The 26,225-nt window shown below is 38.8% G+C and overlaps 2 protein-coding genes across 11 annotated transcripts in view; one reads left to right on the forward strand and one right to left on the reverse strand.

Moving 5' to 3' along the window:
- The window catches only part of HMBOX1 (homeobox containing 1), a 204,190-nt gene extending 181,362 nt beyond the window's left edge, over positions 1-22,828 (reverse strand). For 5 of the 10 annotated variants that reach the window (XM_019965817.2, XM_019965825.2, XM_019965824.2 and 2 more), the window contains exon 1: positions 22,512-22,827. The gene's annotated coding sequence lies outside the window, so the exon portion shown is untranslated. Of the gene's footprint in view, positions 1-22,511 lie in introns of all 10 variants that reach the window. The other 5 variants (XM_019965822.2, XM_019965821.2, XM_019965820.2 and 2 more) reach the window with 2 other exon arrangements.
- A 174-nt stretch (positions 22,829-23,002) lies between these two features.
- The window catches only part of INTS9 (integrator complex subunit 9), a 127,049-nt gene continuing 123,826 nt past the window's right edge, over positions 23,003-26,225 (forward strand). The window contains exon 1 of the mRNA XM_019965827.2: positions 23,003-23,322. Coding sequence (XP_019821386.2) covers positions 23,314-23,322 — 9 coding nt within the window. The 5' untranslated portion in view covers positions 23,003-23,313. The remainder of the gene's footprint in view (positions 23,323-26,225) is intronic.

Raw genomic sequence — 26,225 nt, forward strand, 5'->3', positions numbered from 1 at the left:
TAAATCTTCGCTCATAGCTCAGTCAATAAAGAATCTGCCTGTAATGCAGGAGATACGGGTTCGATTCCTGGGTCGGGAAGATCCCCTGGAGAAGGAAATGGCAAACATTCCAGTATTCTTGCTTGGAGAATCCCATAGACAGAGGAACCTGGCTGGCTACAATCTATGGGATCATAGTCAGACACGACTTAACAACTAAACCACCACCATTGACACATATTCAATTCCACAACTATAATTTTATTAAGTTCCTAAAGATAGATTTTACTATGTAAGTGCCAATAATATGCTAATATTCTCTTTGATAATTTAGAGTAATGAAATTCTAGGCATTTTAAAATAGATTAACCTAAGCCCAGTACATTGAACTCATCCATCTCAGGTGGTTCTACTGGTACTACAAGAAGGCCTTCTCTCTCTGAACACATTAGAGACTCTTATTCGTTTAACATACAGTTATTGAACATTTACTATGTGTGAAGCTCTATGGTAGGTGCTATAGAGGTAGGTGTGTATATACACCTTTAAGCAGGATTCTGGTCCTTACGTAGTTTGAAGTCTTGGGAGAAAAGACAAATAATTACGATAAATTGTAAAGAGTATTATTTTAGGGAAGGTGTTTCAAAAGTATGCAAAAGAAGGAACTCACCTAGTCTAGGGAATTGTATTGAAACTACAACAGGAAGACTCAGTGGGCACTGCTGAGTTACGAGTGGAGAAATGGGACACTAAAATAGAAGTGGGAGAGGAAAATGTACTACTCAAACAGCATGTGGGATAAATGAGGCAAGATGTCTGCCCAATTGAGAAACTGAAGGAAGTTTAGTATAACTGAAGTATCAAGTGGAAGAAGAAAGCCAGTTATCAAGAGATCTACAGATAAGTGAGGGTAAATATCTTAGAGAGCCTTAAAAGGCAGGTTCAGCAGTCTGGACTTTATCTTAATTATCCATCTGGCTATCCTGTGGGAAACAAGGCAAGACCAGCAGGAGGGTGTGTTACTAGAAAGTTCTACAGTGAACCATTCTAGGCCACCACTGGACCAGGGTGATTGCAGGAAGGAGAGCGAGAACTGGTGAATTTCAGGAGACATTTAATAAATAGAATTCTAGAAGAAGTGGTATGAAGTCAACAGAAGAGTTCAAGGACAGTGTCCAGGTTTCTAGCTTGACCAGATGTTTGATTGCTGGTGTCAAAACAAGTAATACTAGAAGAGAAAACCTAAATGTGGCTTTCAAAAGTGTTGATTTTGAGATATCTTTGACATACCCAAGAGGAAACAGCTAACTGTATAAACAGCTCTCTCTGCAGCACAACAGAGTTGTGTGTGCTGGTCTATAAGTGGTAACTGAGGCTACCGGAATAGATGAGCTTGCCCGTGGAGTGTGCAATGAGAAGAAAACAGGGCCTGGAGCACACCTTCAAGGAACCTGAAAAACTTTATTAGAGGGTAAGAAGAAGCCTCCAAGAGACTAAGAAGAAAGCCAAAATATGGAGGTTTCAAAGACATCAAGGAAGGAACTGTTTCAGAAAAGAGGCATGATCCTTAACAAACACTGTTGATGCATCAAACCGGAAGACTGACATCTGTCTGTGAATTTCAGGCACCTTATGGAAGAAGAGTGCACACCAGATTTCAGTGGATTGAGGATCCACAAAAGGCCAGCAGACGGAGGCGAAAACTGCCTCCAGTCCATACGGCCTACAGAGTAGAGGAGACACAGCAGTGTCTAGATGAGCAAGAGAGAGAAAGACTGCTTTTCTCCTTTTCTTTTTAGATGAGAAATACTGTGTCATTAAACATTAATGAGAGGTAGGATTTATCTCTTATTAAGAAGTTGAAAATGCCAAATATTCATTTCCCAGCTTCCTTCAGAAACAGACCATAGGCAGAGGTACCTGCCTCACACTTTGAATCAGGAATGTGTGTTACAAACAAGCAGAAAGAACATTCTTGAGTAGAGAGGACCGTTGCAGCCTGATTTAAGTTTCGGGACAGAAACAGAAGTCCGACAGCAGCAGCACAGGTCTCAAGCAGCAGAATGCTGCCCTAAGCAAGCCGGACCTGCGGCTCCTGCCAGGGGACGGCCAGCAGCAGCTCTGCCCGTTGTACCAGTCTGGTCTCTAGTATTCCCAGACATGCTGAGAGCTTCGCGACATCCGTTTAATAAGTTTACTACTAGTTTAAATAGCCAGAGTCAGTCTTTGTTTCTCCAACCAAGAAACCTACTTGAGGAATTACAATGAAAGGGGATGCTTATGTCAATGAAATGTTGGCCAAACAACTCCACCAACACACATACTAGGAGACCTGGCTTAAAACAGTCGCTCGGTCTTTAGCATAATTCAGAAGCAAAGCCCAGCAATATGCAAGCAGTTTCTGAAACAGGCTAAAGAACACACCCTGCCACTGATCTCCCGTTTCATATATTAGTCCTTGTGATTCTTTAAAATAAGGAACAATGTAACCAAACACCGAGTCTCACTTCAAAACACATCAATAAGAGAAAGAAAAGAAAAAAGTCAAGGATTAGAAGAAAACATTTGGAAATCACGTATCTGACAGGAGATGTATATCCAAAACACAAAAAGAATTCTTAAAACAATAAGACGACGAACATCTCAATTATAAAATGGGCAAAATATCTGAATAAGTATTTCACAAAAGATATATGAATGAGCAAAAAACACATGAAAAGATGTTCATGTCATTAGCAAATTAGCACCACAATGAGACAGTACATCACTTGTATAAGAACAGCTATAATCAAAAAAGAAAACAAGTGTTGAAAAGGATGTGAAGAAACTGAAACCTTAGGACATAGTTCATGTCACCATAAAACAGCTTGGGGATTTCTTTAAAAGTTAAACAAGAGATGAAAACATGTTCACAAAAAAAAGTTGCATGCAAATATTCAGGTAAGCATTATTCATAACATCCTAAAATCTGGGGGAAAAAACAAACATTTATCAGTTGGTGAGCAAATTGTGTTATTTCTGTAAAATGAAATTTAATTCAATAATAAAAAGGAACAAAATACTGATACATGCTACAACATGGATCAAAGTTAAAAAAAAATGCTAAATCTAAGAGACCAGACACAAAAGACTATATACTGTATGATTTTGTCTAGGTGAAATGCCCGGAAAAGGTAAGTCTATAGTCACAAAAAATAGATTAGTGCTTGACTGGGGGATGGAGATAGGAATGGGTAATAAATACAAAAGAGCATGAAAGATCTGACTGATGTGATTAAAATGTTCTAAAATTGTGTGTATCCATTCATCAATTAATAGACATTTGGACTGTTTCTACTTGTCTATTATGAATAATGCTGCTGTAGAAATTTGTTTACAAAGTTTTGTTTGATCACCTGTTCTCAGGTGATGTTTTACCTAAGTTGGCAAATTAACTGAAGTCACTGTATACACTTAGTAGAAGTGAATTTTATGCTACATAAATCACACCTCAATAAAACTTTTTTTAATTCCCATGTTCCCTTTTTTGGTCCTCATAGGAGGCCACTCAGCACTTTAGGGTTAGGCCCCAGTGTATTGTTAGCAGCAGCAGTAGTTCCTGTAAAAGAGAGTTTTCTAGTCTAGGAATGACTTCTAAAACACAGTATTTACAACACTTGTATATTCTAGAACAGTCCTTCTCAAAATGTGATCTGCAGACCAATGCCAATCTATGTGCACCGTTACTGTCTGAGACTGATCCATGACTAGATAATTACAGAAGCTAAGAATATGTGTTTAGAAACTTCAATAGCAATTTCGCAAAATAATATGTCTGCTGAATCTGATAATATTTGGACCTGAATCCTATATTTCTTAGGTTATTTTTTTTTTCTAGTCATTCACTTTTTACTGTATTTTACATAATATTCAGTCAGTGATTGGAAACTTAATGTTTAGACTTTGTCAATGTATACTACTCTTCCACTGTCTTAAACTAAACTGGCCATCATACCTATCAGTGTAGGTCAAACTCAACATGATTTCAAAAAATTCTTTAAACCTGCTTCAAATACTCCAGCAACTCTGGTGGTATATTTATCAATGTCTAATTTTAAGGCCTTCTGTATAACCCATATTTTAACAGATATTCATATAAATTTTTTTTGTTTTTATCAATAGATTTTCACGTTTATAAAGACAAACATTTTCAAACTATATATACTTAGTAAAGGTCCATTTTTTCCCTTTTTCCTCAACTAAAAAAAGCTTAAATTGAAAAAAATAACAAACCTAGTCTTTGAACATGGACAAATTATGGTCCTAGGAAAGGTTCTGTAAATCAAAAAAAGGCTAGCTGATTATGTTTTCATTTTAAAATAAAAATACAAACTAAACCAAAAACATGTTTCTATGCTCATTTGTAAATTGATGCAAAAATGATATGTAAATGGATATAAACCAGTGTCTACACATTATACAACATGATGCCTCAAATGTCTATCAATGAATTAAATCAGGCAATAAAATGACTACATATATAGATATACAATAATGATTATCTGACAGATCTCGAGCAGAAGAGATTCATAATGCGAGGGTCAGCAAATGGTTGGAAAACTCAAGACAAAAATACAACAGTAGCTATACATACCTAAGATCGCAGAGAGAAGCTGAGCAGCCTGAAGGCTTCCTAAGACAACACGGTCAAATGCAGAGGTACATGACAAATAAGTGACTGACTGAACCATTTTTATACTACCTGGATGAGACTGTTAGATAATGGATACTATACACTAAAGTGATAATGAAAACAAGAGAGATAAACTGAATTACTGTTAAAAATATAGACCCATCTATAAAAAGGAAGTTATTCAAATCCCCTAACTGCCCTTCACTAATTTGCAGAATTTGAGCAAAGTGAATTAGAGTTCACTGTCTTTGGTAACAGGCAGAACAATGGAGAGAGTGTGAAACAAAGAGATAAATGACCTGAGTTCTACCTTGACAGTAAGACTTTAAACAAGGAAATCTTTCTTCCTTCAATTCCTTATTGGATGCAAATGATAAACCAGATCATTTCCAGTCCTTTTCTTTAAAGAACTATACATTACACCTTGTTGATACAACTACCAACAACGTGAAACATCATCACCACACATGGAACAAACTGCCCTAAAATGTGTACTACGCCTCTTCTAAACTGACCCCATATGCACCTGGTTCATGTGTGCTGAGGTCCTTTAATGGACCGGAACCTGGTGGTCCAGAGTCGACGATAAGAAAGTAAAGGAGAGAAAGAGGCTGATATTCCTTGGTTTACGCAGAAAGCCAGTAAAGCCCTTGCACCGGGCTCGCTCTGTTCACAAAGGCCTCAGGCGCCCTCTCGATAGGGTGAAGGAGCAGAGCGCCTTCTCGAGAGGGTCTTAGAAGCCCAGGCAGGAAAGTGAACTCAGAGAGACTAAGAAAGAAAAAGAAAGACATGGGAACCAGAGCTCTGATGGAGCAAAGGTGTTTTAATCAACATGGTGTGGGCATATATACCGTCTTACAAAGTAGTTATTCTCAGCAAAGATAAAGATTAAAATTCCAGACTTACAAAACATAGGCAATCCATATAAAGAGAGAGATTTGTAAACAATCACTTTTAGCATATGGTTCACAAGAAGGAAGAGGGTACTTATCACCACATAGAAACACGAATGAAGGAAATGCCTGGATTCCTCAGCCCCTGGGAGAGGCTTGCCTCTCCTCTTAATTCCTGAATATTCAGGAATTAATAAGGAACAGAGAATTCCTGACAGATCCAAAACAGCACACAGAAAGCCTCCTGTTAAATGCTTCCTGACACTAGTGAAAAATAATCTTTCGTTTAAAAAAATGAATTTTCCCCCCAGATTCCATTTAACTATTTTTCAAATAACTCTGATAACTTGATCAGTTCAGTTTGGTAATCCATTCATAATTATCATTTTCAAAAAGTTTTTCCTAAGAATCTCATTATGCTTGAAAAAGGAGAGGAAATGGATATACAAAGTTTAAAAATGTTTAGATATTGAGTATTTTAGAAATGTCTTGTAAGACAATTACATAAATATACAAAACAACATTTTATACATTGAATTTTCTTTTTATGTATGTTTGAGAGGAAGAAATGATAATTTTTAAAAATCTCATTAACTAAGAGTTAACTTGAGGGGGAAAAAAGATTACTTACATTGTTAAGTAATCTCTTAGGCTTCTCTTACAAGTTTTTCTCCATAAAGAAATTACCACCATTAGCAGAAAGTGCAGGAAAGAAAAGCTAACATTTCCAACAACTACAGAAATAGTAATTAACAACTTTAGCAATCTTATGCTAATTCAGTTTAATCCTCAACCATCTATTCAAGCTGTATTTCCCACTGGCTAGTGGTGACTAGATAATTCATTAGGGTATCTAAAATGCCAATTCCTGGATTTCTCTGATTAATCTCGGATTAAATTCAAAATAACATAATTTTTATTAGGCAGTAAGTCAGCCTGCACAAGTTCATGTAGCCAAAATTATGTATATATGTTAAAAATTCATATAATCACCGCTGAAAACAGTGCTAGTATAAGGCAAAGATCAGAAATGTCTATTAGAATCAATTCTGTAATTAACTAGAGAAACTGAGATCCTGAGTTCAAGTATTTTAAAGAAGCATATGAAATGTTTTGGTACAAGGCAAGAGACTGGCTGACGGGGTTTAACATGCAAAGATTCAGATGACGGTGATCTAAAAGAAGATAATCATGCAAGTCAGTCCATTTAAAATAGAGATCTGTTAAATAGGGTAACACCGCTGTCTTTGAAGCACACACACAAAAATATGATTAAATATATTATATGAGAGGGGCTGGAACCCAGCAAAATAATTTAATAACTTCCAAATAGAATAGGCTTCTTGATTATCCTGAATACCCAAAGATCACTAGACTCCTACCACTAAAGCGTATTAATTAAGAGTGGAGACCATTATTCTCTTTCAAATGACTACCATTGGCATCTCCTCTTCTCACTCTCCTCTATCATGTCCTCCTAAATCCAACCAATTTGGGGCAAGACAAAATGCAACCACAATGCTGCATGTACAGGTGCAACATTACATTGCATTATATGTAATAACATTGCAGTATAATGTATAACATGTCCTGTTACATATATAACAGTTATATGTTAACATTATAGCATGCTTGTAGGTGTATCTGTTTGTCTATTTTTGCTCTGTGTATGTGTGCGGATTTTGTTTGGGGCATTTTTTTTTTTTTTTAAGCTTAAGTAAGAATTAGTTTCCAGTGAATTTACTTTGAAAACAATTCTTTTTGATAAAAAATTCTTCCCATTTCTTATTGCTCATATAAAAGCTCTAAGCCAACCTACACTCAACCAGCCATCACAATCAACCAATGCCTTCTAGACTGCCCTTCTAAATCAAACTGACATGAGATACTAAAGACTAATATCTCAAATACTCTACTCTGCACCAAAAAAAAGAAGGTTGATTTGTTTGCTGATTGTTTATATCATTTGTTCCCTCACTGTTTAAGTCAGTTGTCCTTTTTTTAAAAAGACTTTTTTGATGTGGTCCTTTTTTTAAAAAAAAGTCTTTTATTGAATCTGTTGCAACACTGCTTCTGTCTTATGTTTTGGATTTTTGGCCACAAGGCTTGGGGGATCTTAGTTTCCCAACCAGGGATCAAACTCAAACCCGCTGCATTGGAAGGCAAAGTCTTAACCACTTAATCTAGTGTTGGTAACCAAAGTCCCTTTATCAGCTGCTCCTGCAAAGCTGGAATTTAATTATATCTTATCTGAACTAACAAAATATGAGTATAAAGAACTGTTTCTATAAAAACTAGGTTGAAAAAAAGATGGACTATTTTGATAAAATAAATGATTTACTTTTAAAAATGCTATTGAATTGAGTGTGGGTGGGACTACTGGAGATGTGGGGAAAATAATAAAATATTAAGATGGCTTACAGATTATATGTCTTTAAGGTCTACCTCCCATTCAAAAGAAATCAAAACTCAAAATTATAAATAATACATTGTGGGTATAGTTTATGCATGAAAATCTGATGCAGACTGCCAGTCTGTGAATTCATGTATCAAGAAAAGACCTTGGCCCTGGATAAAGGTTTCTTGACCCCAGCACTATGGACCATTTGGACTAGAGACTTCTTTCTTTGGAGGCAGGGGAGGGCATGGAGAGCAATATTGTCTTGTGAATTAAAAGATGTTTGGCAGCATCCCTGGCTTCTCTACCACTACCTGATGGCAACAACAGCACCCCAACCCAGTTGTGACCCTCAAAAATGTCTCCAAATGTTGCTAAATATCCCAAGGGGGTAAAATCATCCCAATTGAGAACCACAGGCTGTATCAAGTGATTGTTAAATACACATATATTTTTTTCATTAAAGAGAAATGTTTAGGTAATCAGCTTTTAATGATTTTTACTATAGCCAATTTTTTAAAATTAATTAACAACTTACAAATTAATGGCTTCTCATTACTTAACAGGAACAAAAAAAACAATCCTTGAAATGGGAAAGTGCCAAATAAGACAGCTTTACTACATATATGATGGTATTCCCACTTCTTCCATATCTTCTCTGAAAGCAAGACAGAAGCACAGAATTATTGAATTAGAGCAGAGAGAAGAAAAGGAGGCAGCAGCAAAGGAAAAAAAAAACTTATCTTTGAGAAATAATTTCCAAATGGTTGAAAGAGCAGCATAAGGAAAAAGCTTATTGTCTCTTGACTATTATTAGTAGTAGCCGTATTATTGCAACATTTACTACCAGTCAAGAAAGGTTCCTAGGCATAAACTCCAGAAAGCCTATTGTTGTTCAATTGCCAAGTCGTATCTGACTCCATGTGACCCCGGGGAATGAAGCACACCAGGCGTCCCTGTTCCTATCTCCTGGAGTTTGCCCAAGTTCATGCCCACTAACTCTGTGATGCTATCCTACCATCTCATCCTCTGCCACCCTCTTCTCCTTTTGCCTTCAATCTTTCCCAGAGAGCTTAAATGTCTACTTTAGGTGAGTGGTTACAGCAAATTATAATTCACTCATTTATGAAAGTGAAAGTGAAATCACTGTTGTGTCCGACTCTTTGTGACTCCATGGACGGTAGCCTACCAGGCTCCACCATCCATGGGATTATCCAGGCAAGAATACTGGAGTGGGCTGCCATTTCCTTCTCCAGGGTATCTTCCCAACCCAGGGATCAAACCTGGGTCTCCTGCATTGTAGACAGACGCTTTATCGTCTGAGCCACCAGGGAATTTATGATGTTCAACACAAGGAAGATGAGTACTTACACCATTACATTGTTAAATGAAAAATAAGTTGGTTACTCAACTATGTGCTGTGCTTAGTTGCTCAGTCGTTTCTGACTCTTTGCGACCCCATAGAGCCCCACCAGGCTCCTCTGTCCATGCGGACTCTCCAGGCCACAATACTGGAGTGGGTAGCCATGCCCTCCTCCAGGGGATCTTCCCAACCCAGGGATTGAACTCAGGTCTCCCGCATTGCAGGTGGATTCTTTACCGTCTGAGAAACAAGGGAAGCACTACTCAACTATACTCCAATATAAAGTAAAATTTTAAAAAAATAGTAACTCTAACATTAAATAAGTTGTTTTACCTCTTACAATATTATATGTTTGTCATGTAATGGGATAACATATATCCATGTCAAATAGAGCAAAGTTACCTAATGACATAAAAAAATTGGAGTATGATAAAATCATATAAGTAGACAGTTGGAAGTATGATTTGTACATACAAAGACAATGATTTAAGAGTAAACCAAATTATTAACAGCATTTATCCCTGGTCTGTATCTTCCATAACTGACAACAATATTCCTTCATACATGCTCTTCTAGAACTCGTCACTCCTGCTTTCCTGGTGGCTCAGTGGTAAAGAATCTGCCTGCAGTGCAGGAGACCTGGGGTCTATCCCTGGTCAGGAAGAGCCCCTGGAGAAAAGAATGGCAACCCACTCCAGTATTCTTGACTGGAGAATGCCATGGACAGAGAAGCCTGGTGGGTTACAGTCCACGGGGTCACGTAAAAAGCAATATATACCTGGTTTTCTCTCTCTGTTGGGACCCCTGCCGTTGGTGCCCCCGGGGTACCATGTAAGCAGTCCAGCTATTGTGAACAAACCACACTGGAGAGATCACAGAGACCAAGAGAGGTGCCAAACAAGGCCCAGCTATCCCAGCCTGCAGTTGTTTGAGCTCTCCTAACCTGGGCATCAGACACAGGGGTGAGAGCGCCTTCAGATGACTCCAGATGAGAGATCCAAAGTGAGAACCATTTAACTGAGCCAATTCTCAGAACCCTTAGAGGATAATAAATAATAATAATTATTGTTGTTTTAAACTACTACATTTCAGGAAGGTCTCTTACGAGCAACGGACAGAAACCAGAGTAGAACATGTTGGGAAGAAGAGGGGGAAGCTACGCTTGTTATTTTACATGTACTTTATTGCTTGAATTCTTTTCTATACAATAATTTCATAAGCAAGAAATTTTTTAAGGTCCTTAGATCTCCCACTGTTCAGGTTTAAAAAAAAAAGGCGGGGGGGAATCTTCTATCCTTTGAAGACAGTGAACTTAAACTTTCTACTCTGACCATGCTTAACTACTGCCATTACTACCAGCATTCTGTAGCACAAATATTTGTGAGGAACTTAAGACTCAGCAATCTATCAAATGCTAATTACTATTTTTAAGCGTGGATCTGAGAAATTACTGGGCTGAGAATAACTCAGGTATAGTACTGAGATCTTTAACTCAGGGTTGAGTCCTCCTTCTGATCCTATCAAAACCAAACCATGAGCTTCCTAGAGTCTATATGGATAATATGTAGTCAATATTGGTTGGATGAATGAGCCATAATAAATGAACTATGAAAATTAAAGGAGAAGAGAAAAGAATGGTAGAGATAGATGAGCCAATAAGAGACACAAGGACTTTACACTCCAACTAAGAATCCAATCCATACACATGAAATGAAAACCAATATATTTAAAATGTGATATACTTACAAGTAAACACAAAAAGTTATATACACTATTAACTGAGTATACAAGTGCAGCTTATTTATGGAGAAAATGAACTGGTCTGAGCAAGACAAGGTTCACTGGAAAATGTCTCCTCAGAAGAGAAGGCTTTAAATAGGTCTTTTTTTTTTTTAATTTTATTTAACTTTACAATATTGTATTGGTTTTGCCATATATCAAAATGAATCTGCCACAGGTATACATGTGTTCCCCATCCTGAACCCTCCTCCCTCCCCATACCATCCCTCTGGGTCGTCCCAGTGCACCAGCCCCAAGCATCCAGTATCGTGCATCGAACCTGGACTGGCGACTCGTTTCATATATGATATTATACATATTTCAAAAAAATAAAATAAAATCCTAATAACGAAAAAATAAATAAATAAATATCAAAAAATAAAATAAAATAAATTGTTAATTTAATTGTAAATTTAAATGTTAATGGTTATCTTAAAAATAGTTTATAGCTATATTTTGCTTTGCAATCAAACATAATAAAAATACAATCAGTGATCTGGAAAAAAAAATAGGTCTTATTAAGAACATTTAAACTGGCAAGATAAACCTATACAAACATATTAAACAGAGAAAGTAGTATGTATCAAGAAGTAAAGAATGAAAACATACAGCAGAAAGAAAGGTAATTTACTTGACTAACAGAGAAAACATCTTTAGAAATAAGAAAACAGAACGCTAGTAAGGGAGGGAAGAAAATGTTAGAAAATCTTAAAAAAAAAAAAAAGCAAATACAAGGATTAAAAACAGGGATATAACACAACTCGAACTAAGGTACTTCTTGAACGACTGGATGAAAAGAGCTTGATGACAATTATTCTAACGGGACTGTGCAGAAGAGGCAGCAAGGCCAGTTCCACTGCTGCAATCATCTCGGGGAGCAGGGGTGAGGGTGGCAACTACGGATGTAAAAAGGACGAGAACCATCTGAGAGACATGAGGAGGAGAAAATCAGCAGCACACTGCGGAGAAATTAGACGGGGGAGGACAGAGAGCAGTTAGGAAAGGAAAAGTACTGAAGGGTGATTTAAAGGTTTCAAATGTAGGAACTCTTAAGACCAGAGGTAACTTTTAGCAAGGAAGGAAAAAGACAATGGAAGGAAGAAGACCTGGATAGAAGGAATCTTAACTAGAAGGAAATAGCCATTTGTATCAAATGCAAATAAGGCCTACAAAAGTATAATTGAGGAAATAAATCACCAAAAAATAAGTTAGGAAGGGACTACTTTCAACATATGAGAATTCTATTTACAGCAGAGAGGTAAATACCACAGACACAGAAGCAGGGCCAACTAATAAAAAAGATGTCTTCATCTGTGCCCACCACTATCCTAAGCACGTTACGGTACTTCTTGAAGCACTCACAGCAATCCCGTAATGGAAGTACTATCACTCACTTCCAACGCACAGATGGAGAAACTGAGACACGGCAAGGATTTATTAAAGTTACAGAGTAAGTCATGGAGGCCAGACTTACACCTAAACTGGCTCCTAAGTCCATGCTCTCAACCAGCTCAAACAGGATTATTTAAGACTCTGAGAATGATGGCAGACCCCCCCCCAAAAGTGAGTAATTAAAGCTGTCAGAGCAAAATTTCAAGAGATGGTTGCTATACAAAAAGGCATACTATAAAAAAATCTTGTTTAATGGATATAGAAAACTAGGAGAGATTTATTGAAGGAAAAAAAAAAACGGGGGGGAAGACTGCCTTAAAAGTTGGAATGTGAAAATATAAAACTTTAAAAAATGAACTGATGATATAACCATTAAAGGCTCGATGTTTGGGCATAATACTAATCATTAAGCGTAACAACCAGAAAAACACCTTGCTTACCCAGAACACTTCCCACATCACAATGTATATATGCCGCATCTTCTTCATCCATTCATCTGGCGATAGACATTTAGGTTGTTTTCATGTCTTGGTTGGAGAAGGCAATGGCACCCCACTCCAATACTCTTGCCTGGAAAATCCCATGGACGGAGGAGCCTGGTAGGCTGCAGACCATGGGGTCTCGAAGAGTCGGACACGACTGAGCGACTTCACTTTCACGTTTCCCTTTCAAGTATTGGAGAAGGACATGGCAACCCACTCCAGTGTTCTTGCCTGGAGAATCCCAGGGACGGGGGAGCCTGGTGGGCTGCCGTCTATGGGGTTGCACAGAGTCGGACACGACTGAAGCGACTTAGCAGCAGCAGCATGTCTTGGTTATTATAAATAATACTGCTATGAACATTGGAAGTCACCTTTTATTAAGGCTTATACCACTGGGTGTTCTACACGAAGAGGATTAAACTCATCTTTGTAACTCAGAGTATCTATATATGTACTGCTAGACTTGACATGTTTAATTGAATACCCTCTTCAATTCCTACCACAAGAGTCCTCCTGCATCCTACTCACCAACGCCACAGAACAGCAACACACATCTAACTCATGGTCATGCAATGCATTCAGATTTCTCCCTCGCCAAGAGAATTTAAAGAAATATTAGGAGGTAAGCTTTAGCTGAAAGGAAAAGAGCAGTTCAAATCAGTAACATGGCAAACCAAATGCACCTGCAAGTCCAAGTTATGAAGCAGCAGAAACTGAAAAACTATAGCAAAGCAAACAAAAGTGGAAGGGAGAAATGGGAAAGGCAGATTAAGCAGACACGGAAAGAGAGGGCAAGACAAGGAACCATAAAGCCCCAGAATGACACAGACACTAGCTTCTCAGATCCTAACAGTTTCCCCATCTATACAAGGTCTAGTTGTTCTTTATCAACCGAAAAGAACCGGATCCCTACCACAACCTCGCTTTCAAGCCAAACAATTCCTGATTAAAGCATTATTTTTTTTTAGAATGCACATGAAGCCAATATAAAAAGCTGGCAACAGATAAATCCAAAGAGAAAAAAAAAATTGAATCAGGAAGAAAGTGAAATCTCGGATAGCCAGTACGTTTTCTAAATATGAATCTGACTTATCAAGAAGAACCACCAATATTTACCATATTCTTACCAATGAAACAAATTAAAATTTAATTGATGTTTTCAAAGCAAATATCAGTGTGGACCAAGAAACTGTCTCAAATCCACAGGAGACAAAAACCACATGATATATCTTTTCTGTTAACATATTTGCAAATATTTTATAAGCCTGTTTAAAGCAGACCTTTGTTGTTTGAGGTTTGTAATAATCAGTGATACGTTGGATTAACAGCCTCATTTTTGAAGACAGGCTTTATAACTCACACAGCTGATAAAGGGGAGGCAAAGGCCAGCTCCTTAACTAGTCTTTAACCTGATGGTTCTTTCTTGTACCTAGACTAATAAAAGTATCTTTACCACTTTTTTCCTTCTAAGGTATTTTCTCTGAAAACAATCTTTGAACCTTTGAAGAGAATTCCCTTGTAACAAATCCAAATAAAACTAAAATTGAGCTCATAATCAATTAATCCCACAAGTTTGCGTCAACACCGTCAAAGACTAGACTAACGTTAGAATAACTGATTTTGTTTACCCAATACTGATTCTAGCATACATCCTCTGTGGCAAGAAATATCACTTAAGCCTTGAATGCATAAATCATACACATTTGATTTACAGAAATTTTTAATTTATAGAATTTTTTAATATTATTCTTACCTTTTACTAAAAATAGTTTAACAGGTACTGATGTTAAAAATCTTCAATTAAGAAAAGCTTGCCAATTTTTAAATTCTTATAAGAAAGTTTAATTGGAATTTTCCATAAAAACTTTCAAGATATGCCAAAAGAACTTCCAAACTACAAAAGGCAAGAGCGAAATTACTGATCCAATAATTGGTATCTTTCTCTTAGTTATACTGACAACACAACAAAATTTACGAATAAAGAGGGATCATTCAATCTCTGGGGTGACAGAAGAGTTCTGCATCTTGACTGTGGTGCCGGTTACAAATTCTACATGTGTGCTAAAATGGCAAAGACCTACACACACACAGAGTACCAATGTCAATTTCCTGGTGTTAATACTGCACAAAAGTTATGTAAGATGTAACCAGGAGGGGAAACTGGGTGAAAGGTACCAGGCCCTCTCTATTCTTCAACTGCCTATGAACCTGTAATTATTTAAAGATTAAAAATAAACAAGTAAATGGATAGCTTTTAATCAATGACAACAAAAATACTATATATATTTAAAAAATTAACCTAAATCCCCTATTCAACAGACTGGAAAACTGAGACCTAACCAGGTAATACAAACTTTCACTGTCAGTAACAGAGTAAAGGCACTTAAATGAAATGCTGTCAACCAAGAAACATAAAATGAGAAGTAATCAATCGCTGGCAGTCATCAACAATATCTTGTTTAACCAAAGATGATCAAGTCGGCTGATGCCTGTGTTGCATTAAAATGCAACCAGTATTTTTTTAATTATTACATTTTATTGAAGGAAGAAACTTTTTCTGAGGGGGAAAAAAACTCAAAAACAAATTTATATTTAACCTTAGAACTTGCACATCTGAAGCAAAGTGAGTTTACTGAAAAGCAGGACACAGTATTCCAAATAAGACCATGCCATCTTTACAAAGAGGTCATCCTCAGACAACAAAGTGTACAACTATTCCTGACCTGAATGGCTCTAAACAGCTATAATATAAAACTAAACATAGGCTGGCTACCTTTGATTCCAGAAAATGGATTTTCAACCAGATAAAGTTAATACTTGGAATAGCTACTTTCAAGTTCCCCATAGTTAACAATTATGTTCCATGAAGGCAAATGCTGGCTAAATTGGTGGTTGCAAACTACAGTCATAATATAGCCTCCTACAAAAATTACATTCTGCAGTCTGAACTGATACCTTAGCTGTCACCCTGTGTCCTCTAGACACAGGGTGTTTGGGTAACATTTATCCTTACGAGACTCAGTTTGGTAAATACAAGTCATTCTTTCTCCTCCTTGAGAGAAACGGGTTACAGATATAAATCACCATATATGCATCATCTACCACTTTGGAAAATCAACTTGAAGCAGTGGAGCCACCCAACCTCAAGTATAAACATCAGCAGGTAAATAAAACAGATGTCTGTCTAAAACATGGCTTCCAGATCATATAAAGCAAGTATTCAACTGTCCCAATTGCAATGTAAAGAAAATACATTACCTGAAATGGAACAAGAATTCAGATTTCTGGGGGTGGAACAGATGGGGAAAGTGGAAGAAAACTACACAAAGTTAATAGGTCTTCACTGAAGTTATGAGACAACAAGTTAGATTAACAGGGGGAGATTTAGGTAAGAAACTTAAGCATGTATTAATGGGGCTAGGAAAGTGAATTTTAAAATTGTATCCTGAATTAGGCTATGGTTTAAATATTACTTTTTATTTTGGGAGAAAAAACAGAAGTCACAGCAACAGACTATGGAAGCATAAACATAGCAATAATACTTTAAAGGTCACAATTCTTTACTTCTGAAGACATTAGTAACAGCTGCAGCTCTCACAAATGAACACCCAACCCTGTCTATGCTAAAGAGGTTTGTTTGGCATCGATCGCTAAGGCCATAGGGTCTGGGATTGGTAATGATAAAATATAAGGCAGGAAAAGGAGCATAAAATATGTGGTATAATACGATATAGTTAACATTTACAATATGTCGACATCATTCTAAGAGCTCACAATAATCCTATGAAGTAAGGACTAGTTCTTCCCACTCAACAGGTGAGAAAACTGAAGCACAGATTAAATGATCTGCCTAAGGTCACACTCCTTGGAAGAAAAGTTATGACCAACCTAGATAGCACATTGAAAAGCAGAAACATTACTTTGCCAACAAAGGTCCGTCTAAGTCAAGGCTATGGTTTTTCCAGTGGTCATGTGTGGATGTGAGAGTTAGACTGTGAAGAAAGCTGAGCGCTGAAGAATTGATGCTGTTGAACTGTGGTGTTGGAGAAGACTCCTGAGAGTCCCTTGGACTGCAAGGAGATCCAACCAGTCCATTCTAAAGGAGATCAAGCCCTGGGTGTTCTTTGGAAGGAATGATGCTAAAGCTGAAACTCCAGTACTTTGGCCACCTCATGCAAAGAGTTGACTCATTGGAAAACACTCTGATGCTGGGAGGGATTGGGGGCAGGAGGAGAAGGGGACAACAGAGGATGAGATGGCTGGATGGCATCGCTGACTCAATGGATGTGAGTTTGAGTGAACTCCAGGAGTTGGTGATGGACAGGGAGGCCTGGTGTGCTGCAATTCATGGGGTCGCAAAGAGTCAGACACGACTGAGCGACTGAACTGAACGGAACTGAAGGTCACACAGCTAGGATGGGGCAGAGCCAAGATTTGGAACAGGTTGAATGGTAATATGCCTTTACCTAAGGGCTAAGGGGCCAATTAAGGATTATAAGCCAAGTATGACTAACAAGCAAATTCACATTTTATTTTAGCAAGATCGCTCAGGTGGGAGCATAAGGATGAAAGAAAAAAAAAACCAAACCAGAAACCTGAAGATGAGTTAAGAAGGGCTGTGGAAAGACAGAAAGGACGAAGACCCGAATTAAGGGAATAGCAATAGAATGAAAACAAGTGAATAGACAGATACAAAGGAGAAAAATTCAGCCTGACTTCATGATTAGAAAAGGGAGAGTGAGGATGAGTCTAAGCCTTCACTGACCAGGCCCAAACCAAAAGCTGCACATTTTAATGATCCTGTTACTTTATCAAAACCTTAAAGCAGAAAGGTTTAGTATTAAATCACCCTCTTCTCAACAACAGCACAGCATCTGACTTTATCCTCTTTTAAAAATGTAACTATATAACTTAAAATTACTGCCACCAGGCAACTCCACACTAATTGTTTAATATGCAGACAGTAAAGAGAGCTATAAAACCACACGCAGACCATCACTGAACATGGACAGAAAAGCTAGAGTTTGTGAGATTTAGCAAACATTCTTATATTTAGCACTCTAAATTTAAGGAAAACCTAAACGCCCTTTAAATGGATCAAAATCATTTTATCACTTAGAAGGGGCCTGCAGATAACTCCTGAGATTCAAAAAAAGTAAAACAACTCATAACTTCAAAGTTAAATCAATTATGTTTTTCTCTTCTGTCTGTAAATGCAAACAAACAAACAAACAAAAAAAACCCCACTATTTTTATAGTCTAAGTCAAGGATCTGTAAAATATTACATTTTGAAAAAATGTACTATAATGTACAAATGTACTATAACGAACAATGAAAAAAATGTACTGAAAAAACTTACTATAACTTCAACCTTATTACCACTGTAAGGTAAAAACAACACTAAAGCCAGGCCCTTCCAGTAACTAAATGCTCTTGGAAAGTGTCCAAAACAATGTTAGTAAATTTCCAATTCATTTCATCTAAGATCAACAAAAACAAGTTATCTAAAACATTGGGTCATATTTAAATAGGCTCACTGTAAAAGTTTTACATGACCGAATCACTCAGAAAAAAATCTTCGTACTTTTTACTTAGGATGGTACCTAAGACCAGTGAGTAACCCGATAGGGGGAGAGGGGGGTGCTGCATCTAGGAATTTAATCACATATTAATATTATTTTGAGAAAATTTTCAATACCACTAGCTTTCTTTTGGAAAGAAGCAGACTTTGGCAGAATCTGCAAAAATCATGATTTGCAGTAACACTAAAAATCTCCATAACTTCTATAATGTGAACAAACGTGGTGGTGCAAACTCTGATTTCAAGCTTGAGTTTTTTAAAGCTTGTTACTTGTGGTTCAGATTTCTTCTTTATGGGTTGTATGTCTGATAGGTATATACCAATTTCATACAAAAGCACACATAAAGGTGCTTTATATATGTGAATGTACATATATGACACTTCAGACAACCTGTGATTTCCACTCAAAGAGCTTTTTTTATAAACTTCTAGTAAATTGAGAAGTAAACGCCAACAGTTCAAAGAATAATTTAGCCAAACAGCAAAGGGAGCTATAAAATTAAACCTGGAAGTAAAAAAAAAACCTAAATAAAGCAGATACACAAAATGAAAAAATCCAGCACACTTGCATTGAGCTTGTTAAAGTTTATCTATAAATGTTAGCCTTTTTTAAAAGTTGAAGAGTATACCAATTTTCACTTATGAAAAGTGACATCCTAGGATAAATTTCTAATACCCAAGAAAAATAAGTCAAATTTTAAGATCTGCATACAAAAATACCAGAAGAACTGCAAAGAAATGAATAGAAAAAGCAAACATGGTTTTACAGGGAACATAGAAACCACCTGAAACATTAAAAGTGGGATGGACTCACTATAATGATCAAAAGATCCAAAATGAACAAATTAAGCACAAACACTCCCAGTGTGTTTAATATCTTCAGGAACAAGCAATGCCATCCAATCAATACTTGCTATAAAAACTGCCATAAACTGGTTACTTCTTTTTTTTTCAAAACATGAACCAAGGAAAGGTTTGTTGCAATATATTTGTAACTTACCAATACCAAGCTACTAAGTTTCAATTAGATGCTTCAACTAAGATCTGTGCTAAGAAGACTGAAATTTATTCAGACAGCAGTGAAAAATGAAGCCTCGCTAAAGACATTGAGATAAAGCTGACCCCTAAAGGCTCCTTGGTGCACATTTGCAACCACAGTATTCACAGCACGCCGTACACTAAACTAGCAACAGATTGGTTAAAAACAGTTTGAATTTTCAACTTCTCATTATATAGGCAATATTTTTAGAAGTAATCATATTAAATAAATGTGTCTCTTTCACAGTTACCAGATGAAATTTTAAGCTGGACAGGGACCAATGCCCTGATTTTCTACTTTTTTCGTAAACCATATGACTTCCACATGCTGAGAATGTTTTATGCTTTAACCTGCAGTAAAGGCTTTACATCATTTTATTGCTCAGTGCCTGAAATGCAACAGAATCACCCCATCCAATGCAAGGGATATATTTGGCTTCAACCAAACCACTAGTCAGAAAAAGTTTAATGAATGCTTTTCTCAGTAAGTAACTTTGCATTTCCATAGAATAAACCAAAATCTGACATGAGGGTAGGGGGAAGGGAATATATTCTTATACTTTAAAGTTTTCCAACTCTAAACAAACATTTTAGTTTTTCTATTTATAAAATAATCATTGAACATTTAAAGACACTGTTTAGTAGAATATCTTTAAGCAGAAAAACACTGTTATATGGAGTTATATAGGATATTTCTCCAGTTTTTGCAAAGGTAATATTTCAGGCTAAAATAGAAGATTAAAACAAATAATTCTGGAAATTCTAGTTAATAACAAACTAAAAAGTCAGCTTTGTATCAACACATTGTATATCCGAAGTTTGAGATTTAGAAAAAACACATTCTTTTTTTTCTATTCAGGTCAATCTAAATAAATATGCTACCTCATACTTACAAGTCAGCTTATCTGTGTAAATGACCAACCACAGAAATTGCAAATCACAGGTTATAAAACATACCATATAATTACATATGATGTAACTTCCAGTTTTTAGAGTATCTAAGGTCCTTTACTGATAGGTTCAAGAACTGATAAGCCAAATATGTAAATACATTAAATTCTCAGCAGTCGAAAAGACAAATTATGCCAATTTCTTTATTTAAAAGTTCATTATACTAAAAATATATGACAAAAGAATGGTTATTGAAAAACTTAACATTTCCCGGTGAAAGAAGTACAAATTATGTTAATTCTTCTGGTGTAATGTTTTTAAATATTAAAGACTGTGAGAAACAAGAGATGTTGCAATCCTCTTCCCTTTGTAACTCCAATTGAAACTCGGGGGGGAGGGGGGAAATCAGAATTCAAATTTCCAACCTTGACTTACACACTTAACTCAACTAGATCTAACTCAGCTGTGCAATTTTAAAATAAGTTTAACGCAAAGCACTACAATCTTGATGTGATAATTACCTGAGAAATAAATGCAAATTAAAAACAAATGCAGGTCCTCTTCATCGAAAGATGCATCTTACAGCAAAACCACTAAAAGCACAACCACATAGAACCAACTAAAGAAACAGGCACAGGAGGCAGCATGTCCATCAAAGAAGAGAAATGTACCATGCCAGAACAGAAACGAAGCACTGAAGGAAGGAAGGGAGGGAGGGCGGGCGGGCAGGCAGGCAGGCAGAGAGAGACGGCAGAGGTTTCTACACCTGCAGGATCCCATAGAAATTAACTAGTCACATCACTCTACCCTACATGATACGTAAGATTTTTAAAGCTTCAGGGTAAATAAAAACGGTAATCACTCTATACCATCATTCAACTTTCCATAGTACAGTATTTGTAATGCCAAGTGCATTCTCCCCTTCACTCACCCAATGTTTCCTCTCGCTTCCATACCAGCTTTCAGCCAAATGCGAGGCAGAACAGGGTGGGGTAGAAGAAAAACACAAGCTGCGCCTTTTACCGAGTCCCCACGCACCCCCCTCAACAATTTCCAACAGTTTTTCCTACTACGAAAATAAGTCACCCAACCACAGGATACACAACAGTCATTCCGTGTGTTCAGCAGACACAGAGGGTCGCGTACACAAGTGGGCACTCCCGACCCCCACCCCTCCGCCCCCGAATCTTAAGTAATGTTTCATCTATGGAAGGCGAAGACGACCAACGAGACCTACGGTTTCGGGGTGAGGATGGGTGGAGGACTCCTTTCCAAGTAGCCCCAATAGTGTAACCAAAACACGGTTCCGGAATAAAATATTAAGAACACTCTTCCTTTCCCACCTAGCTACCAACTTGAGGATGCAAAAAGCCACCTCTACCGCACCTCATCTCTCCGAGGCGCCTGCCTTGAGTTTGGGGTGGAGGTGGGTCCCGGGAGAAGGGGAGGAGGAGTGTGAGCCGCCGATGGGACACAAACGAGTTGCTCCCCGCGGCCACCCCGCGCCGCTCCGCTAGCCCAGAGGTCCCAGAGCCGCACCTCGCGCACGCCTCTCCGCCCAGGCCCAGCTAAAAGCTCCGACTCCGGCTCCCGAACTTCCTCTCCAGAGACATTTATTCAAGGCTAACCCATCGCCCGAGTGCACGTCACCCAGTTTCAAATACAGCTCTGCACCCCAAACAAACCCACGCACCTCAAATTCCCCTCACACTTTCCCAAACTCCAAACTGGAGACCCCACCTCCAGGATTCAAACCTTCCGCCCATTGGGGAGGCAACCAGGGGAAAAGAGTTGGGAGCACCGGACGCCTTTCAATTACCGCCCCCACAAACTGCCCCACCCCAGACCCTGCGTTCGGGTCACCCCCGCGAAACCCCCCGCTTCCTCCCTCCTCTCAGTTGGGCCGCTTAAGACACTCATCCCCAGCCCACTCACTTACTCCCCCAACACCCACAACCCCCCCCCCCCCAAAAAAAAAGTGAAGAGAAAGAAGTGAGGAAAGAGACTGGAGAGATTTGAGGCTTCCAAACCACTCGACTCACCTCAGAATGCTTTGCTGAGTTCTCTCCGCCCGGCACAGCCCCCTCCCCAACGTCCCGGTACGAAGGGCTGAGGTCTGAGGTAGGGAGGAGGGGAAAACGGGAGGGGGAGGGGTGTCTTCCGCGTGGGGCGCCCGTCGGGAGGGGTCTGGGGAGGGGTTGAGGCCGGCGCAGGAAGAGGAGAAGGGGGAGGGGAGGCCCCTATCTCCCAGTCTCCCCCTGAAAAACCTCCCTTGTCTCAATCACATCAGACTGACTGTCTTTGTCTGGCTGACAACCGCCATATTGATATCAACAGCCCCGCTCCCACCTGCTGCCACCGGGCGGCCCTGGGAGTTGTAGTTTTTGCCTCCCTTGAGTAAAGGTGCGAGACTCTCGTCCGGAGGCCCCAAGGAACTACAGTTCCCGGCAAGTACCGCGCCCGTGCGTCTTCCCACAGGGAGGAGGGGAAAGGGGCGCCAGAGCCGTAGGAACTACATATCCCAGAATACCGTGGATTCTGGGCCCAGATGAGGGACATGATATCATGCTGGGGTGAAGACGGAGGATGAATTGGCGGCGCGGATGAATTTGAGCTGACGGAAGGAGGCGTTCTAAGAGGAGAGGAAAAGGAAAGATGACCATGGTTCCCATGATGCACGGAGAGATGACTACATTTCCCATGATGCGCCGGGAAACGGGCGTAGGGAAAAAAGACTGCATGTTCCGCGATGCTCTCGGCGGAGCCGTGGCGGAGATTGAACCGGAAGACGCTTTCTGGGTTTGAGAAGTCGAGGAACTGCTTCTTACCGGCGAAAAGTCCAGCATGAAACTGGTGAGTCCCCGTTCTTAGATCGGAGGGCATATCCTTTTGGAATTCGTCGTTTCCACCTTAGGAAGGCAACCGTCTTGGACGAGGGGTGGCAGGAAACTAGAAGGTGGGGTGAACCAAGGAAAGCTGATGTTGTTGAGTTTGAATTCCAACTCAGACCCTTCACAACTGCTAGATGTAATTCATCCCTTGGCGCGGCCCTTTTGGTTAGATAAGAGACTGAATCTTGTCACCTTTCTTCACATACGGACCAAGGTTGGACTTTACGAACCAGGGTTGATTTTTTTCTCAGCTGCCACGTGAGTGTTATAATTGGTACACTGCTTTCCACGGGATTGACCCTTGATTAAGCGTTCCTTTTTACAGTTGTTGAGACGGTTTGGTAACATGAACAGAGTTTGGAAAATTCTAGGCGGATCTTAATCTCTTATTTAATTCTCTGTTATAGACTCCTAACTGCCTTTGATCATTCAAAGGAGGTCGAAGTCAGAGTGTGATCTTGGATGGTTTGAGTCTTAAACTTTGTATAAGATGGGCTGAGAGGAACTGTTACATGGCGTTACAATATAGAGCGAAGGCAATGGCAATGGCACCCCACTCCAGTACTGTTGCCTGGAAAATCCCATGGACGGAGGGGCCTGGTAGGCTGCAGTCCATGGGGTCGCTAGGAGTCGGACACGACTGAGCTTGTGACTTCACTTTTCACTTTAATGCGTTGGAGAAGGAAATGGCAACCCACTCCAGTGTTCTTGCCTGGAGAATCCCAGGGACGGGGGAGCCTGGTGGGCTGCCGTCTATGGGGTCGCACAGAGTCGGACAGACTGAAGCGACTTAGCAGCAGCAGCAGCAGGGACTGCGTGAGCTAAGGTTATATGGAACATGCCAGGATACCTGGAAAAGTTTTGCATTAAAAAACTCAGAAAAAAAAAGAAAACTCAGACGCTTGGCTTATAGGAAAGCTGCTCAGGCTTTTGTTTTGAGCCATTTTATTCTCAGTGTGCACAGGTTTAATTAATTCACTCCAACTAATTAATTGGAATTAGTAATAGCATAATTTGAGTAGAGAAGGTGTGAGATGCTGTTTCTCAGGCTTTAAAAGTCATGTTCCTGCAGCCAGGTATTGTCAGGCTTTACTTTCTGAAGTTTTTGAGGAAAAACAAAAGGTTTCTCTTAATTATTTGAGCATGCTTTTGCAAAGTACGTGTGTACGTACCCACACAGGGTACAGGCATATATACTCTGCACAGTGTCAGCTGTTCTTTGAGACCGTAGAGAACATAAGAAAGGTGGATTCAGTTCTAAAACTGTCTCTATCTAAAGCTGTTTCTATTAGAAGAAGGGCACACAGATCAGTAAACCTTGAGAGTGTCAATTTGCTTTTGCATCAGTTTTCCAAACATTTCAAAATGCAGAATTGAAAGTCACCACCCTTGTCCTAAAGAAGCATGCAATCTAATGAAGAAGATACAAAGTAATGAAAAAATTATAATTCACCTCCATCTGGGTGAACTGGAGTCATCATGTTCAGGGTTTGGGGATTGAGAGGATACTGGGGGTGTGTGGGGAGTCAGATACACCTCCTTTGGAAAGGTAGTTCTTGAACTGATAAGAATGTCAAGTGGGCTCGGGCCTTCCTTGAAGAAGGTTCAGCTGAGAGAAGCCAAAGAGCTTGGCACCTAAATCGTTGAAACACAGACCATGTTTCGTCAATAAAAGATAAATCATGGTTAATGTGTGTGGTGCGAAGGCAGGCAAGTGGGAAGCAGGTTTCTTCTCCTGTAACAACTCATTTGCTGAGGGTATCACTGTTAGGGTTTGATTTACTTATACTTTGGTTTGCTTATAAAATTCTCCTGCTTACTTCATTTAGAGATGTGAAAACGTGGAAAAAGTAGAAATATCTTTTCTCCTTTAAGAACCATAAAGTGCCTGAGAGGAAGAGGAATTGTTCTATCTCTACTCCTTCCCTCTTTATTGTTCATCCACCTAATAACTAAAACTCATTTGGTACTTGATGATTTATAATACAGGAGTATCTTTCAGCACAGCAAAGTGGTTTCAGAAACATTGACAGCAAGTTGGACTTCTTTTTTGTCATGCTTCCCATACCGTTGGGCTTTCCGGGTAGTGCTAGTAGTGAAGAATCCACCTGCCAGTGTAGGCAACTCGAGATGCAGGTTCGATGCCTGGGTCAGAAAGATCCCCTGGAGTAGGAAATGGCAACCCACTCCAGTATTCTTGCCTGGAAAATTCCATGGGCAGAGGAGCCTGGTGGGCTACAGTCCATGAGATTGCAAAGATTTGGACATGACTGAGAGTGACTAACACTTTCATTTTTTCTTTGTAATATCAGGCAACTTTATTTGAGGAAAATTCATCTTCAATTAATCAGGACAACTTTGAAAAGAACAGGAAAATTAGAAACATATCCTCTAAATTAGCACGTTTTAGAGCCTATTCCCCTTTTAGTATCGATTGAGCCTAATTGGGTATACCCTGATGGCCAAATTCAGCAAAGCATAGAAAATTGAACTCACCAGGATCTTTAACAAAAGACTTTGGGAGCCCCCGTTCCCCCACAAAAACCCAAATTCATTGACAGAAATCAAGTTTGAAACATCATGGCCAGGGATTTAGTCATTCAAATAGATGAACGTTAAAGTGAATAAAATAACTAGCAGTTCAAAAATGAATTATTTGTCATGCTTCCTGTAGATAGTTCCAGAGCTGGAGAGAATCCTCTAGTTTATTCAGTCAATAAGGATGTATTATACAACCACAGTATACCCGTGGCATTCAAAGTTTTAATACTTTGCATTTTAACTATTGAATTTGACCTCAAGGATCGATGACATGGAATTATTTGTAATTTTGCTGAGACGAAAGTTTGAATGTGATTTTAAGAT

Source organism: Bos indicus, chromosome 8, assembly GCF_029378745.1.
Source record: "Bos indicus isolate NIAB-ARS_2022 breed Sahiwal x Tharparkar chromosome 8, NIAB-ARS_B.indTharparkar_mat_pri_1.0, whole genome shotgun sequence".
Classification (NCBI taxonomy): Eukaryota; Metazoa; Chordata; class Mammalia; order Artiodactyla; family Bovidae; genus Bos; species Bos indicus.